This window comes from Macaca mulatta, chromosome 2, assembly GCF_049350105.2.
Source record: "Macaca mulatta isolate MMU2019108-1 chromosome 2, T2T-MMU8v2.0, whole genome shotgun sequence".
NCBI lineage: Eukaryota > Metazoa > Chordata > Mammalia > Primates > Cercopithecidae > Macaca > Macaca mulatta.
This window is the reverse complement of record NC_133407.1, coordinates 9007101-9020159: the sequence shown is the minus strand read 5'-3', so window position 1 is coordinate 9020159 and position 13059 is coordinate 9007101. Positions and strand designations below refer to the sequence as shown.

At 34.5% G+C, this 13059-nt stretch overlaps 1 protein-coding gene across 15 annotated transcripts in view; it reads left to right on the top strand.

Moving 5' to 3' along the window:
* Positions 1-13059, top strand: part of TP63 (tumor protein p63) — a 526038-nt gene that overhangs the window by 260389 nt on the left and 252590 nt on the right. For 5 of the 15 annotated variants that reach the window (XM_015132501.3, XM_077991173.1, XM_077991169.1 and 2 more), the window contains exon 1: positions 859-1317. The exons of 3 other annotated variants lie outside the window; for them this stretch is intronic. In XM_015132501.3, the coding sequence (XP_014987987.1) occupies positions 1256-1317 (62 nt within the window). In that variant the 5' untranslated portion in view covers positions 859-1255. Of the gene's footprint in view, positions 1-736; positions 1318-12758; positions 12882-13059 lie in introns of those variants that run through there. 7 more of the 15 variants (XM_015132502.3, XM_077991178.1, XM_077991171.1 and 4 more) reach the window with 6 other exon arrangements.

Sequence of the window (13059 nt, the reverse complement as noted above, 5' to 3'; positions counted from 1 at the left end):
CATGTTAGTGACCATTAGATACACAGAGTGTTTTTTTTTTTCCTCCTGTTGGAGTCTATCCTAATTTAACTTCTGAATCATATTTCATTCAATTTCCAAATCCACAAAACCAGGATAAGTTTACAGCCCATATTCAGAAAGGAAATAAACTATTTTGTATGTAGACTTTCCTGGTATTATACTGATTTGGGAATATATGAACAATCTTATGATTTCCTTTCTAAGTAGATCAAGTCAAAGCAAAACCAAAAACAGCAAAAATTGTAAGACATAAAGAAGAGAGTGGAGCCGACTGATAGAGATTAAAATAAACTAGAATATTTTTATTAACAGGCAGTTTGAAATAATTTGTGCATTTCAAAATATTCTACAATAATATATTATTTCCCATTTTAATATCTTTAAGAAAATTACTATAGTATATGTAAGTATATGTGCATGTGTTTGAGGTAGGATATTTAACTCAATAAAGGTTATTTTCTTTTATTCGGGCCAGGCAAAACTTCTAAGGGGATGTGAAAGGGCTATCTCTTTCTCTTAGCTGAGAGGAAGAGTGAGTTCTAAGTTAAATATAATCAAGGAATTTCCCTGTCTTTGCTATTTGAGATTGTGACCACAACAGGCGGTTGGCTGAAAGGGAAACTGAAGGGCGGGGAGGGAGGGAAATAGATGAAAAAAACAAAACAAAACAAAACTTCCCTAAGCAGCTCTACAAAACATTTTAGCCCCAGAAATAGTCACAGAAATCCTCAAATCAAATCAGTATCCAGATACAGGGAAGTGTTATGTAGCTGGAGCAGGGTGGACACTCATCGGCTCAGTTCGGTTACAAAAGTCCAGGCTGCTGAAATTAAACTCTGATGCCATTCATGCCAGCATCCAATCACGACAGAGATCAGAAGTTCAGAGATGCCTCCAGCTCCAAACTGCCAACAACAAGTGTGGCTACTATACGTCAAGGACTCTGAAGCCGTGAGAGAGGGGGGAGAACAACATTAGAGAGGATGCCCAGCTGGTAAGAATCGAGCCTTTATGAAGTTTTAGTCACTTGATGGATCTCATTGGCTAAACTCAAGAAACGCTCCGCCTCTTTGCAAATATGTGTGAAGGGGAGAAGTGCCTAAACTTCTATGTCTGATAGCATTTGACCCTATTGCTTTTAGCCTCCCGGCTTTATATCTATATATACACAGGTGTATGTGTATATTTTATGTAATTGGTCTCCATTTGTTGACATCAAAGACAGTTGAAGGAAATGAATTTTGAAACTTCACGGTGTGCCACCCTACAGTACTGCCCTGACCCTTACATCCAGCGGTGAGTTTAAATGTGACATAACTTCTCTCAAAACTTAATTGAAGTGCCTTGTGTATTATGAATGTTTCAGCTGTGTACAAAGAACAATTCCTCCTTGTTTAGTGAGCACAGTGATATTATTTTGGACTTTCTGTGGACTTAAAGTGGTCTGTGGGCATATTTTCTAAATGTCTTTTTTGGTTGATATCTGGATCTACAAAGTGAAAAAATTTGAAGCTAATCTTCCCATCTTAAAAAATTATCACACCATTTAAGAATGTTTAAAATATATTATTTGCCTTGTTCAGCACCTACTCACTCAATAAGAATTTCACTGGGCAGGGATATAAAAATATATGGATAATCTTCAAGTCAAAATAAACACCAAATAATTTTGATTTATACATTAAGAAATGGATAACTAGCCATTGTTGTACCAAAAAGATTGTGGCTTGTCATGGTGTTTTCTAAGGAATATTTTTTTTATATGTTTGATAACGAATATCTTTTAACAAATCTGACTTTTAAAGCCTGTGATTGTAGTAAATTTTATTTAGAAACATTTGCCTAGTACCAAGAGAGAATATTAGTGAGGGTGCACAATTGTGTGTGTATGTGCTTCAAATTAGACTTTGCTATTTTTAAACTGGTAAATGAAATCTGAACAGTGTTTTTCCAGTCATAAAGTTATGGGAGATATTCAAGTCATATGTAGCAATGTGATGTTGCTAGTTTGTACAGCATGAGATTTCGTACTTTATTTTATAAGACAAATGAGATAGGTCCTTTGCGTGTTGAAAATGATGGGGTTACAAAGGGTTAACTGGTCATTTACCACCTGTGTCTGTTGGAGCTGGATACAAGAAGCAGATTCTGTTCTCTCTGGGCAGGACTCACTTACTGTAGACTAGCAGAGTATGAAAGATGTATGATCTTCTTTCATTAACATGATTTGCCACCATGTAGAACACTAATGTGGGATATGTAGACTGTTTCTCTTCCTGTGAGGTTTGTGATGGGTTGTGTGAGAAGGCAGAAGAGAAAGAGCAAGGCAGAGAAGTAAATGAAATAGAGGAGAGAAAAAGAAAAGGGTGCAAAAAGAGAGAGGGGAAGCAAGCTTGGGGTCTCCAAGGCTTCAATGGAAAATGGTGGTGGTGGCTTGATTTGTGTCTTGCTGTTTGCCGCGAACAACGATATTAGCAAAAAATGAATGGCTCTAGAATTTATGTTCTTGTATTACGTGAAAATTAGATTTAGCTGGAGTTGGGGATTGGGTTGATTAAAAAGAAAAACACCAAAGGTTTTTCTGGTTCTCAAAATTGTTTCTAATCGCAAAATTATCTATTCCATTACACATCATTGGAAATAATAGTTCTAAGAACGTAATTGTGATGAAACAGTAATTGTGTAATGCTGCTCTTTAGGGCATCTCTCCTAAAGTAGGTGCTTGGATCCAGGGAAGCTTTAGAAGAAACTTCCTTCTATTGACTAATAACCCACACTTCAATCCTGCATACATCTCTGGAAGCATTTCTAATGATTAATAAGAGAGGCCTATAAATATAAAGAAATAGAGAAAATACTTTTTATATTACCTTGATGATCTCTTAGTTCATGGAGCAAATGTCATCTCAGTTTTTGACATACTGTAACATTCTAAGCAATCATAGTATTTTTGTGTTTTTTTTTTTAACCTTTATTTTAAGTTCAAGGGTACAAGAGCAAGTTTGTTACACAGGTAAACTTGTGTCATAGGGGTTCGTTGTACAGATTATTTTATCACTCAGGTACTAAGCCTAGTACCCATTAGTTATTTTTCCTGATCCTCTCCCTCCTCCCACCTTCCAACCTCTGAAAGGCCCCAGTGCATGTTGTTCCCCTCTATGTGTCCATGTGTTCTCATCATTTAGCTCCCACTTACACGTGAGAACATACGGTATTTGGTTTTCTCCTCCTGTGTTAGTTTGCTGAGGATAATGGCCTCCAGCTCCATCTAAATTCCTGCAGAGGACATGATCTCATTCTTTTTTATGGCTGCATAGTATTTTTAAGTAGTTTTAATTTTTCCTAGAATGCCCTGGGCTTTGATCATGGTGCTTGATACTTTTGGGGAAGGGAGGGGGTCATGTTGAGAAGCTGTGAGACTATGGTTCAGGATGGCCAGGGAGCAATTATTTGCCTAATAATTTTAGGCAAGAATATGTACTTCTCATTTGTAATGCAAGCTTAACCAGCAAAAACATTAAGGTGGTGAAACGTAGCTCTTACTAAGCATCTGCTCTGTGGAAGGCATTGCAAATACAAAAATGAATTAGATGTGACTGTTACATTCATTTATTTAACGTTACAGTACTTATATATTTAATCTGAAATATATTTTCCTCAAATATTTTAACTGTTTGTCATATATTTTAAGGACTGAATTATTACTATTTTCCAACTTTTACTACTTAGTGAATAAATGAGTAAGTGAAATATCACTAAAGGAATTAGTATGATAGTGTATATTGTCGAAACAAGGATCACACAATATTTTCTTTGATACCTCATGAGTGAATGGGTTTGACCTGATTTTTCTAAGCAGACAACCGTTGTAGTTCTCAGTTTACAAAAGCTATTTTAAGAAAGACCAAATTTAATCATTCCATAATCATAGTCATCTACATAGTTAAATTTGTCTTTACTGACCTTGTGTTTAGCAAAAGTCATGAAAGATAATTTTTTAAAGAAAGAACAGGGTATCTTGATATTTTTAACTCCAAGCTACCTTAATTTATGAATTCTCTTACAGAATAGAAAAAAATGGCAGATGTTATCTTTTATTACGAAATGTTAATGCCATTCCAAAAAAAGTGTTTAAATGCATGTTTCAGAGGACGATGGTCATCATTCTCTCAGTTAAAATTGGGACTTCGTCCTCTGTTTTTTTCTTTTCCACTTAAACATATTAGCGTGTTGAACATTTAGTTGTGCCTTGATGACAATGCTAATTTACTTTAGTCTTTGCAGAAACTTTTCTGAAAACCAAAAAGGCAGTTAACACCTTAGAGCTGATTAGTTCCCCTTCTGATAATATTAACAATACCAAGAGGAAAAAAAGTTGGATAAAATCACATTACCATTTGATTACTAACTTAATTTTTAAAATATTGATGTATAGATAAAATTATAAAAGTTCAATAAATAAGTCAATGGGTTAGTTACCTTTAATTTATGAATAGAAACTTGTACAAAATAAATTGTTTGTTGTTTATTTTTATTAGGTGAATATTGAAAATGAATCTAAAATTTAGCACTTCAGAAGATACACCCTTGTTAACGTGTTGTTTGGGCTTAAACTTGGGCAATTTTCCATTCTTTAATTTCTAGAATTTCCATATACTTTGTACAATTTATTTTTTAACAAAGTAATTTTAATAGATTAAATTTTCAAAGTATTTTTACAAAAAATAAACCAGTTAAAATGGTAAACATGAATCGAAATTAAATTTTGAAATTATGTGATAACTGAGGGCTAAAAATTAGAGAAAAGTAAACATCATTTCAATTTGAACCACCAGTAAAATATTTTGTATTATTTTTTCTTAGTCATTCCAAAGAGGCATCAAACTATTAAAATACTCTGTGGATAATAAGAAGTGTTTTTTGTGTGAATTACATATTTGTTGTGAATTGTACTCTTTACTGGCTTAAAGGTCAACTTTATTAGCTGTACTTTCTAAATATATCCCAAAAGGAAGAGTGATGACAATGAACTTATAGTGGAAGATCCTTTCATTTGTAAGATAAAATCACCTAAAGGCAGATGCAGTTCTGTGTTGGGAGTCCTTCACTTGCTCCTCCACATCTGTTCTTTTTCTTTTTTGTTCTTTTCCTCAAGAAGCTGCTTCCTGATAATTGCATTAACAGGTCTTTTCTTCTCCGGTTTCCTGTTGAATTCAACGAGTGGCAATCTCCTGCAGGAGAGTGAAGTTGGAATATTAGCTTCCCTGGCTGACTCCCTCTTGGTTTTTGGCTAAAGTTTGCAGATCCTCTCAGAGGCCCTTGCTGCAGGTCCAAGTCCCCTGACTTTGAGTAGTTTATTCCCTCCCTTTCCTTTTCTTCAAGCTTGGGAGGGGTAACCATTTCCAGCCATTGCTAATTCTAGGGAGCCACATCATATTCCTTACTCTTCATTAAACTTTCTTCAATTTCCTTTTTTCTTGCCAGTATCATGCTTTTTTTCCTGCCAGGATCGTGACAACTACACTCATTAAAAAAGTATGCCGTGATGTTGTTTATGTACACATGAAGATTTCCAAAATAATTGATATAGCAATTAATAATATAACAATTTTTGATATAAGGTAAATGATGTATCCATCCATTTTAATGAGCACACTGGCTTTTAGCCATCTCCGTAATCACCAAGTTTCTCTGACTGAAAGGAATGAGCCAGCACGCTACAGTCTGCATATGTTGTTTATACACAGTTGTTTATACACACTTATAAAGAAATATTAAGTTACAGTTTATCTTCAGGATCTAACATATCTATCAGTTGTAATCAAGAAAAAATTCTTCAGTATCTAATGGATAAGCTTCAAAATATATTTATGGCCAACTGTGGTTAGCTAAAAGCATAATGCTGCTAGTTTTCCGTGTGCTGCATCTAAGCGGTGAGTGCATTTAAATAGCAGAGAGTCGCATTAGCAGAGTGCACATAGGATTTGCAAGAGATCTGAATTGTAGTAAGTAAACTCCACCACTAAATGATTATGTGACCTTCATGGAATCACTTAAGCTATCTAAATCAACGTTCCTCATGAGTTAAGTAGGGATGAAAACCTCTCATTTACTGTTCACTACTAGAACTTTGAGAAATAAACTCAACTCAACTCTGAAAGACACCCCCTTAGTGTATGGTAAGTTCTCACCTAACGTTATTGATAGGTTCTTGGAGATTGTGATTTTAAGCAAAACAGTGTGTAATTAATGAAACCAATTTTACCGTAGGCTAATTGATACAAACAACAGTTAAGTTTCTATGGCATATTTCGGGTCACAAAACCGTCACCAATCTTCTAAATATAGACCCCCAAGATTTCTAATATTAAACATTAAGATAAATGTGAGCTACACATATATTTAAGAAAGATTAATACAAAGAAGTAAGATAATTATTTCCCCAATTTTTGGTGAATCAATGAGTGATGATCAAAGTGGTAGTATGTTAAATCAAGGAATAAGTCTTCACAAAGCAAAAATTGTAAGGAGCACCCCCTACCACCACACAATTCCAAAGCAAATAAAAATATAGTAGGCTTGCTGAGCACTTTTCGACTGCATCATTTATCATCATGTATTTTATGATTATCATATACTTTGTGAATTTTTATTTTACGATGATGTATATTCATTCATTTAATTATTTTCCAACCTGCTTATTCCAGTTCAGGATCTCAGTGCCAGAGCCTATCTCAGTAGCTCAGGGTGGAAGGTAGAAACCAACCCTAGACTGGATGCTATTGCATTGCAGGACACACACACACACACACACACACACACACTCACTCACAATGGGGCAATTTAGACACACCAACGAACCTAATGTGCGTATCTTTGAAATGTGGGAGGAAACAGGAGTACCTGGAAAATCCGTGTAGACATGAAGAGAACACAAAAACTCCACATAGACAGTGACCCCAGTTGGGAGCTGATTTCTTTTTTTCTCATCAGCGTTATATGGAAAAGATGTTAAACAAAACATTTTCCATGACCTGCTGTATTGTTCAGTTCTACTATCATATTATGTGTACAGTGTGCCAGTAAACTGGAGCTGCCTTCCAACAATTGTGTTTTCATGTAAGCATACCTCGAGTTCCACTTTATATCAACTTTCAGAAGAAAGATAATTTGGGGTCTTGACATTATCTTGGCTTGTCCCCCTCAGTTCTTATACTTTAGAATTAAGGAATCTGAATCCCAGAGTGGTTCGGTGAATTGTCCAAGATCACACAGCAAAAACAGTAACAGAACCAGGATGATAATTCAAGTCTCTTGACTACCAGTTCAAAGCTCTCTTTAACACAAAACATAGCATTATATTAGATTTGTATAAAATTTTGTAGTTGACAAAATGTTTCCCAATACATTGCACATCTGACCTACCTGGGAGACAGGCAGAATAATAGTCTCTAAAGATAGCCACATCCTAATCCTCAGAACCTGTGAATATGTTGTTACACGGCAAAGCAGAATTAAGGTTGTAGATGGAATTAAGGCTGCTAATCAACTGACTTCAAAACAGGTGGAATAACTCAGATTATCCCTGTGGGCACCACGTAATCACAAGAAAGCAGAAGGTAGAAGAGTCAAAGTGATGTGTTGTTAAAAAAAAGACTTGACAGGCTATTGCTGGTTTTGAAGGTGGAAGTGGGTCAGGAGCCAAGGAAGTTGGAAAGGGCAAGGAAACTGAATTTCTCCTACAGTCTCCAAAAGAAACGAAGTCCTGCCAACACCTTGCTCTCAGCTCTGGGAGACCCACATCAGGCTCTTGATCTACAGAACTGTAAGATACTAAATTTGTGCTAGTTTAAGCCAGTAAATTTGTGGTAACTTGTCATGGCAGCAATAGGAAACTAATCCACCAAGGTAGGAATTGTTATCCCCAAATTGTAGATATGGACACTAGAAAACTGAGTTTTGTTTTGATGCGTTTAACTAAACTGTTCCATGAATTTATTATGTTTTTATGGTGCAAAGTGGAGAAGGTAGAATATATGAGTGAAATACAATCCTAGACCTCAGGGAATCCAAGGTAAAAGTAACTGTATAGAAATAATGCAAGGTACAAGGTGGGGTTGAAAAACACTGGACAAGCTAGCCTGGGGACTGCAGATGCAAGCATCTGCTCTTGAGGCAGTAAATTGAAACAGTGATTTTTATTACTAGTTTCTGTTAAAGTTCCTCAAGCTCTTTTACACGGAGATATATCTGACTCTTAGATGGCAGCTCTAAAATTTTGAAGGCGAAATTTAGATCCAGGAAACACAGGCATGCACGTACTCACTTCTGATGTCAGGTATTGAGAGGGCTTGGGTGGAGCCTTGGAAACGCACTGTAAACTATAAACAAACAATTTTGATTCAGGTGGTTATCAGACCACACGTGGAGAAATAGTTCTACACTTTTTGGTGTTGTAAGGTTCTCAGTTAATTTGGGGTTTGAGATTACATCGATGCCTCTCTCTGAGAAATCGGGAGCCAAAGGAATGAATGCAAGGTCAGCATTTTTATTAGACATTTCAGATGATTCATTTGTTTGCACACCCAATTTTGAAAACCACTACCTACAGTGAGGCAAACTTAGACCCAATGCCCCAATACACGCTCATAAAAAGGTAACCAGAGATACTGAAAAACAGAGACACATGCTCCCAAAGAAAGACTTCACGTTCTCACTTTATTTCAAAGCCAAATAGATTGTAAGATTAAAGTGACAATTTTCAACCTCTGTTTCAGGACAAGAGAGCCAAGTTTCTGATTAGCTATTTTGAAGCTCAAATTTGTCCTGACAGGGTTTCTATCTCTTTAAATAATTCACCAAGGAAAAAATCCTCAAGCAACAAGTGATGGATGGATAAAACACTGTAATTACGATCAAAGTGCACAGACTCCATCTATGTAATTACATACTTCCCAACCTCTGGAAGCCACTTTGTTCCATTTAAAATAGAATGAGAAATGGACATAGGTGATGTGTACTTATTGGTTAGTCAAGGTTTTGGAAATGACAGTTATTAACATGTGTGTTTTACCATAAACCATAATATTTGGGGGATCACTTAGATTGTGGGAATTAATTCTCACTCCATCCTTATTCTTATTTTTATTGTTTGCCTTCCATTCTCTACTTTATCTGACTCTCTTATGATAAATTAGATTATTTGAAGTTCAGAATGAAATCATTAAGCTTAGAAGAATAAATTTCAGGGTTCAAAATCTCTTGCCACTTTCAAATTTCCAGTTCTTTTTTCTTTTGTTACAAATGGGTGAACCTAATCTGTTAAATTGAACAGCAAACACTCATTCTCAAATTCCATTAGCTCAGGGAGGTTTCTCATAATTGAGGGCAAAACCAGTATCTTAATAATGTTAAGACTGAGAAAGCATTTTGAGTCAAGAAATACAAAATTGAACCTAGAGTGATTATTTAGTCAGTCATTTGACTAGCTAGATGTTTAATCTTTTTAAACAGATGTTGATTTATCATGGGAATGAATAATGGAACATATACAAATATATAATAGTGAACTATATGAACTCTTTCTTTTAAAGTCAAGTATGTCATGCCTTAAGACTGTTGACTGCATTTAACTTAACCAACAAATGCTGACATTTTATCAATGTGTTCAATTTTTAAAACATCAAACTTTAAATATTTTTTTTGAAATTCATCCTTAGCTTTTCTTTCTTCTTTATTTTCTGACTCAAAGAAACTTCTGTTTTTGCACTTGAATTTAATAGTGTCATTTACTTCTTAACTACATAAACAATGAATGTATTATTCATTAAAGCTTTCAATGAAGAAATATACTTTCTTCCAACTTTTCCATGACACTGCAACTGCCTCTATATAAAAAGTCTTAATAAGATGTATTTTTCTATTTTATTATTTTCCTTTTAACACTTTTGTTATCTCAGGCAATAAATGAGACTTTATACTTGACAGAATTTTCCAAACTAAATGATGAGCAATCAAAAGTAAAATTGATGGGTTTTCTTTCAGCATCTTAATTGATACTATCGAATATGATAAATCTTTGTACCTGCATAAGCTCTTTTTTTAGTATCCTATAGAGGCTGATGTGGCTGTAATTGAGAATTCTGCAACAAAATGTGAAATATTAATGCATGATTTATCTTCAAGTTAGTACTGCTGCAAATGTGGTCCGTTGTAAATGTTGCTGTCACACTGACACGCTTTATACAGTCAGAGGTTCAATCATTTTTTTCTTGCTGAACAAAAGGCTTCATGATGCTCTATGAATGCACTACTGAACTTCCTGTATGGTGTGCAAGGTGCCAGCTTGTGTTCCTATATAAAATGTATATACAATTTTACTTCTATATCTTCAATCCTTTAAAGGAGTGAAGTGGAAATCTTATTTTTCCCTTCAGTTTTTGACCTCCCTTCTTTTCTTTTGCTCTTTCTTTCTTTCATAGAAACTCTTCTTTCTTTGCTGCTTGTTAGTAAAGAATATACCTGAAAAAACTAAAAATATTATAGAACACTTTTTAAAAACAGTCCAAGCTTTGCTTTGCAAAAGTAAAATTGGGCCGTTGTGTAAACTGAACTAAGACATTGAAACAGCAACATATCAAAAATATAAACACATAAATAAAACTGGCAAAACATGCCTCTTGGATTTTGTATGATATTTGTTTTTAATACCTAGCCTCTCTGAATTAAATACATTTAACAAGATTTGTAAATAGCTAATCTTTAAATAAATTCAGAAATTCCGTTTGGCTGGGGGGACAAGGAACAATAGGAGAAGGGAAATAGTTCACTTTCATTGTAAACTTAGTAGTTGAGTTTGTAGTTTGAAAGCTGTAAAACTATTTAATAATGTTCTGCATGTATTTATTAAATACTCGATACTGGATATATGATGAGAAATTTACAACTTCAACATTTTTATGTATTTGTTTTTACTGTAGCAAATTTGGTTCTGAAATAATCTTAAATAAGTGTGAGGTAAAGGAAGATCTTTGAAGCTCAGGTAGAAATATAAATGTCAGAGCATTTTAGGTATTCTCAGATAAAACATATTCAGATAAAAGTAATTGTGACTTGCTACTACTTATATCTCAATAAGTATTTATTACACAAGTGATGTGTTTCTAATAATCATGATGCCAACTAAGAAAACTTTAGTAAAACATTTGTTTTCCATACCGTCTTCTAGGTTTGTAACTTTTTTAAAAACAAGTTATAATCATAAATAGTTTCAATGTGTTTTTCATTAATAAATAATCTAATGAGCACTTTCCAGTTATAATGTAAGTGACTATATCAGTATCTCATCCTATCTGTGTAATCTACTATGTTTATTATTTCACTTATTTTTGAACATTTGGTTTGGTTATAATTTTTATTATTGATTAAGAATGTTATACAACCACCTTTCTTTTGAATTATTTCCTTGGGATAGTTCAATGGTCCAAATATTTAAGGAAAGCAAACTTATACATGTTCAATCTAAACAAGGTATGTAACTTACCTAAATTGTCTCATATAACACAATTCTTAATATTCCCAATTGCAGATGAGAAAAATGATGCTCAGAGATAACTAACTTAACCAAGGGTGACCTAACTAATAAACGGAAAAACCTGTTTGTACTATCATTCTCATCTGAGTCAGGGCTATCTGACCCAAAGATTTTACTGCATCCCCCACAACGTCCTGCCACCTAAAAAGCAAGAGGGTTGGGTAGTAAATGAGGGTACACTTTTTCAAGTTTCTGGAAAACTTTACTATTTAAACAGTATGCCAATGTATTTTGCCAAAGAGTTGCAGCTTTGAATAGTATAATTTTTAAATTTCATTAATAGAGGTAAGATGATATATGGTTTGATTAGCACTTTTTTTAATTAACTAGGACAACTACAGAAACCACAATTACTAATTTTAAAAGACCTCAACGTTTGACTTTGTATTTTTAGAAAATGAAAACAGATATGAACAGCAAAATATCGAGTATTTATTGAATTTTAACTATGCGTCAGGAACTTTTCCAAGCACTTTACACATTTAACTCTCAAGCTATCTTAAAAAGTAGTTACTACTATTGTTTATTTCTGACCAAGAGACAGTAGTATAATGTTTAAGAGACTGGATTCTGGGGCCAATGCGCCCCAGAGTGAGATTCAAAAATCTCACCCTGGCAAATGTTATACCTCCTAACTTAATCTATATGTCTATTTTGTTTTTGTTTTTGTTTTTGTTTTTTCATGTATAAAGGAGCATAATAATAGTAGTACCTACCTGATTGGATTGCTTTAAGAATTAAATGAGTTAATTGTACAAATGACTTAAGACAGAGTCTGGCATACAGTAAGTACTATAGGATGTTAGGTCTTATTATTGATATTTTGTAGGAAGAAATTGAGGCAGAGAGAGGCTGTGTAACCTGTTCAGGGTAAAATAGTTGGTGATTATGGGTAGGATTCTGATTTCTATCACATTTTCTTTAATAGTAAGTGCCTTAACTCTCAGTAAATTCTATATAGAAATTATTTTAAAGCATAAATGAAACTTATGACAGAAAACTGCAAAAACTAATAATTTAACATTGTGGAAAAATGGTCTGAGTCTAAAGAGGAAATATATTTCCAAGTATCACTCACACCTGTAACTTAATCCAAGACAGCCTTATTTATTTATTTATTTATTTAAATATTTATTTATTTTAGATCGAGTTTTGTTCTTGTTGCCCAGGGTGGAGTGCAATGGTGCAATCTTGGCTCACTGCAACTTCTGCCTCCCAGGTTCAGGCGATGCTCCTGCCTCAGACTCCCAAGTAGCTGGGATTACAGGTGCGTGCCACTATGCCCAGCTAATTTTGTATTTTTAGTAGAGATGGTTTTGCCATGTTGGCCAGGCTTGTCTCGAACTCCTGACCCCAGGTGATCTGCCCACCTCAGCCTCCCAAAGTGCTGAGACTACAGGCATGAGCCACTGCACCTGGCCCCAGACAGTCAAATTTGAGGACAG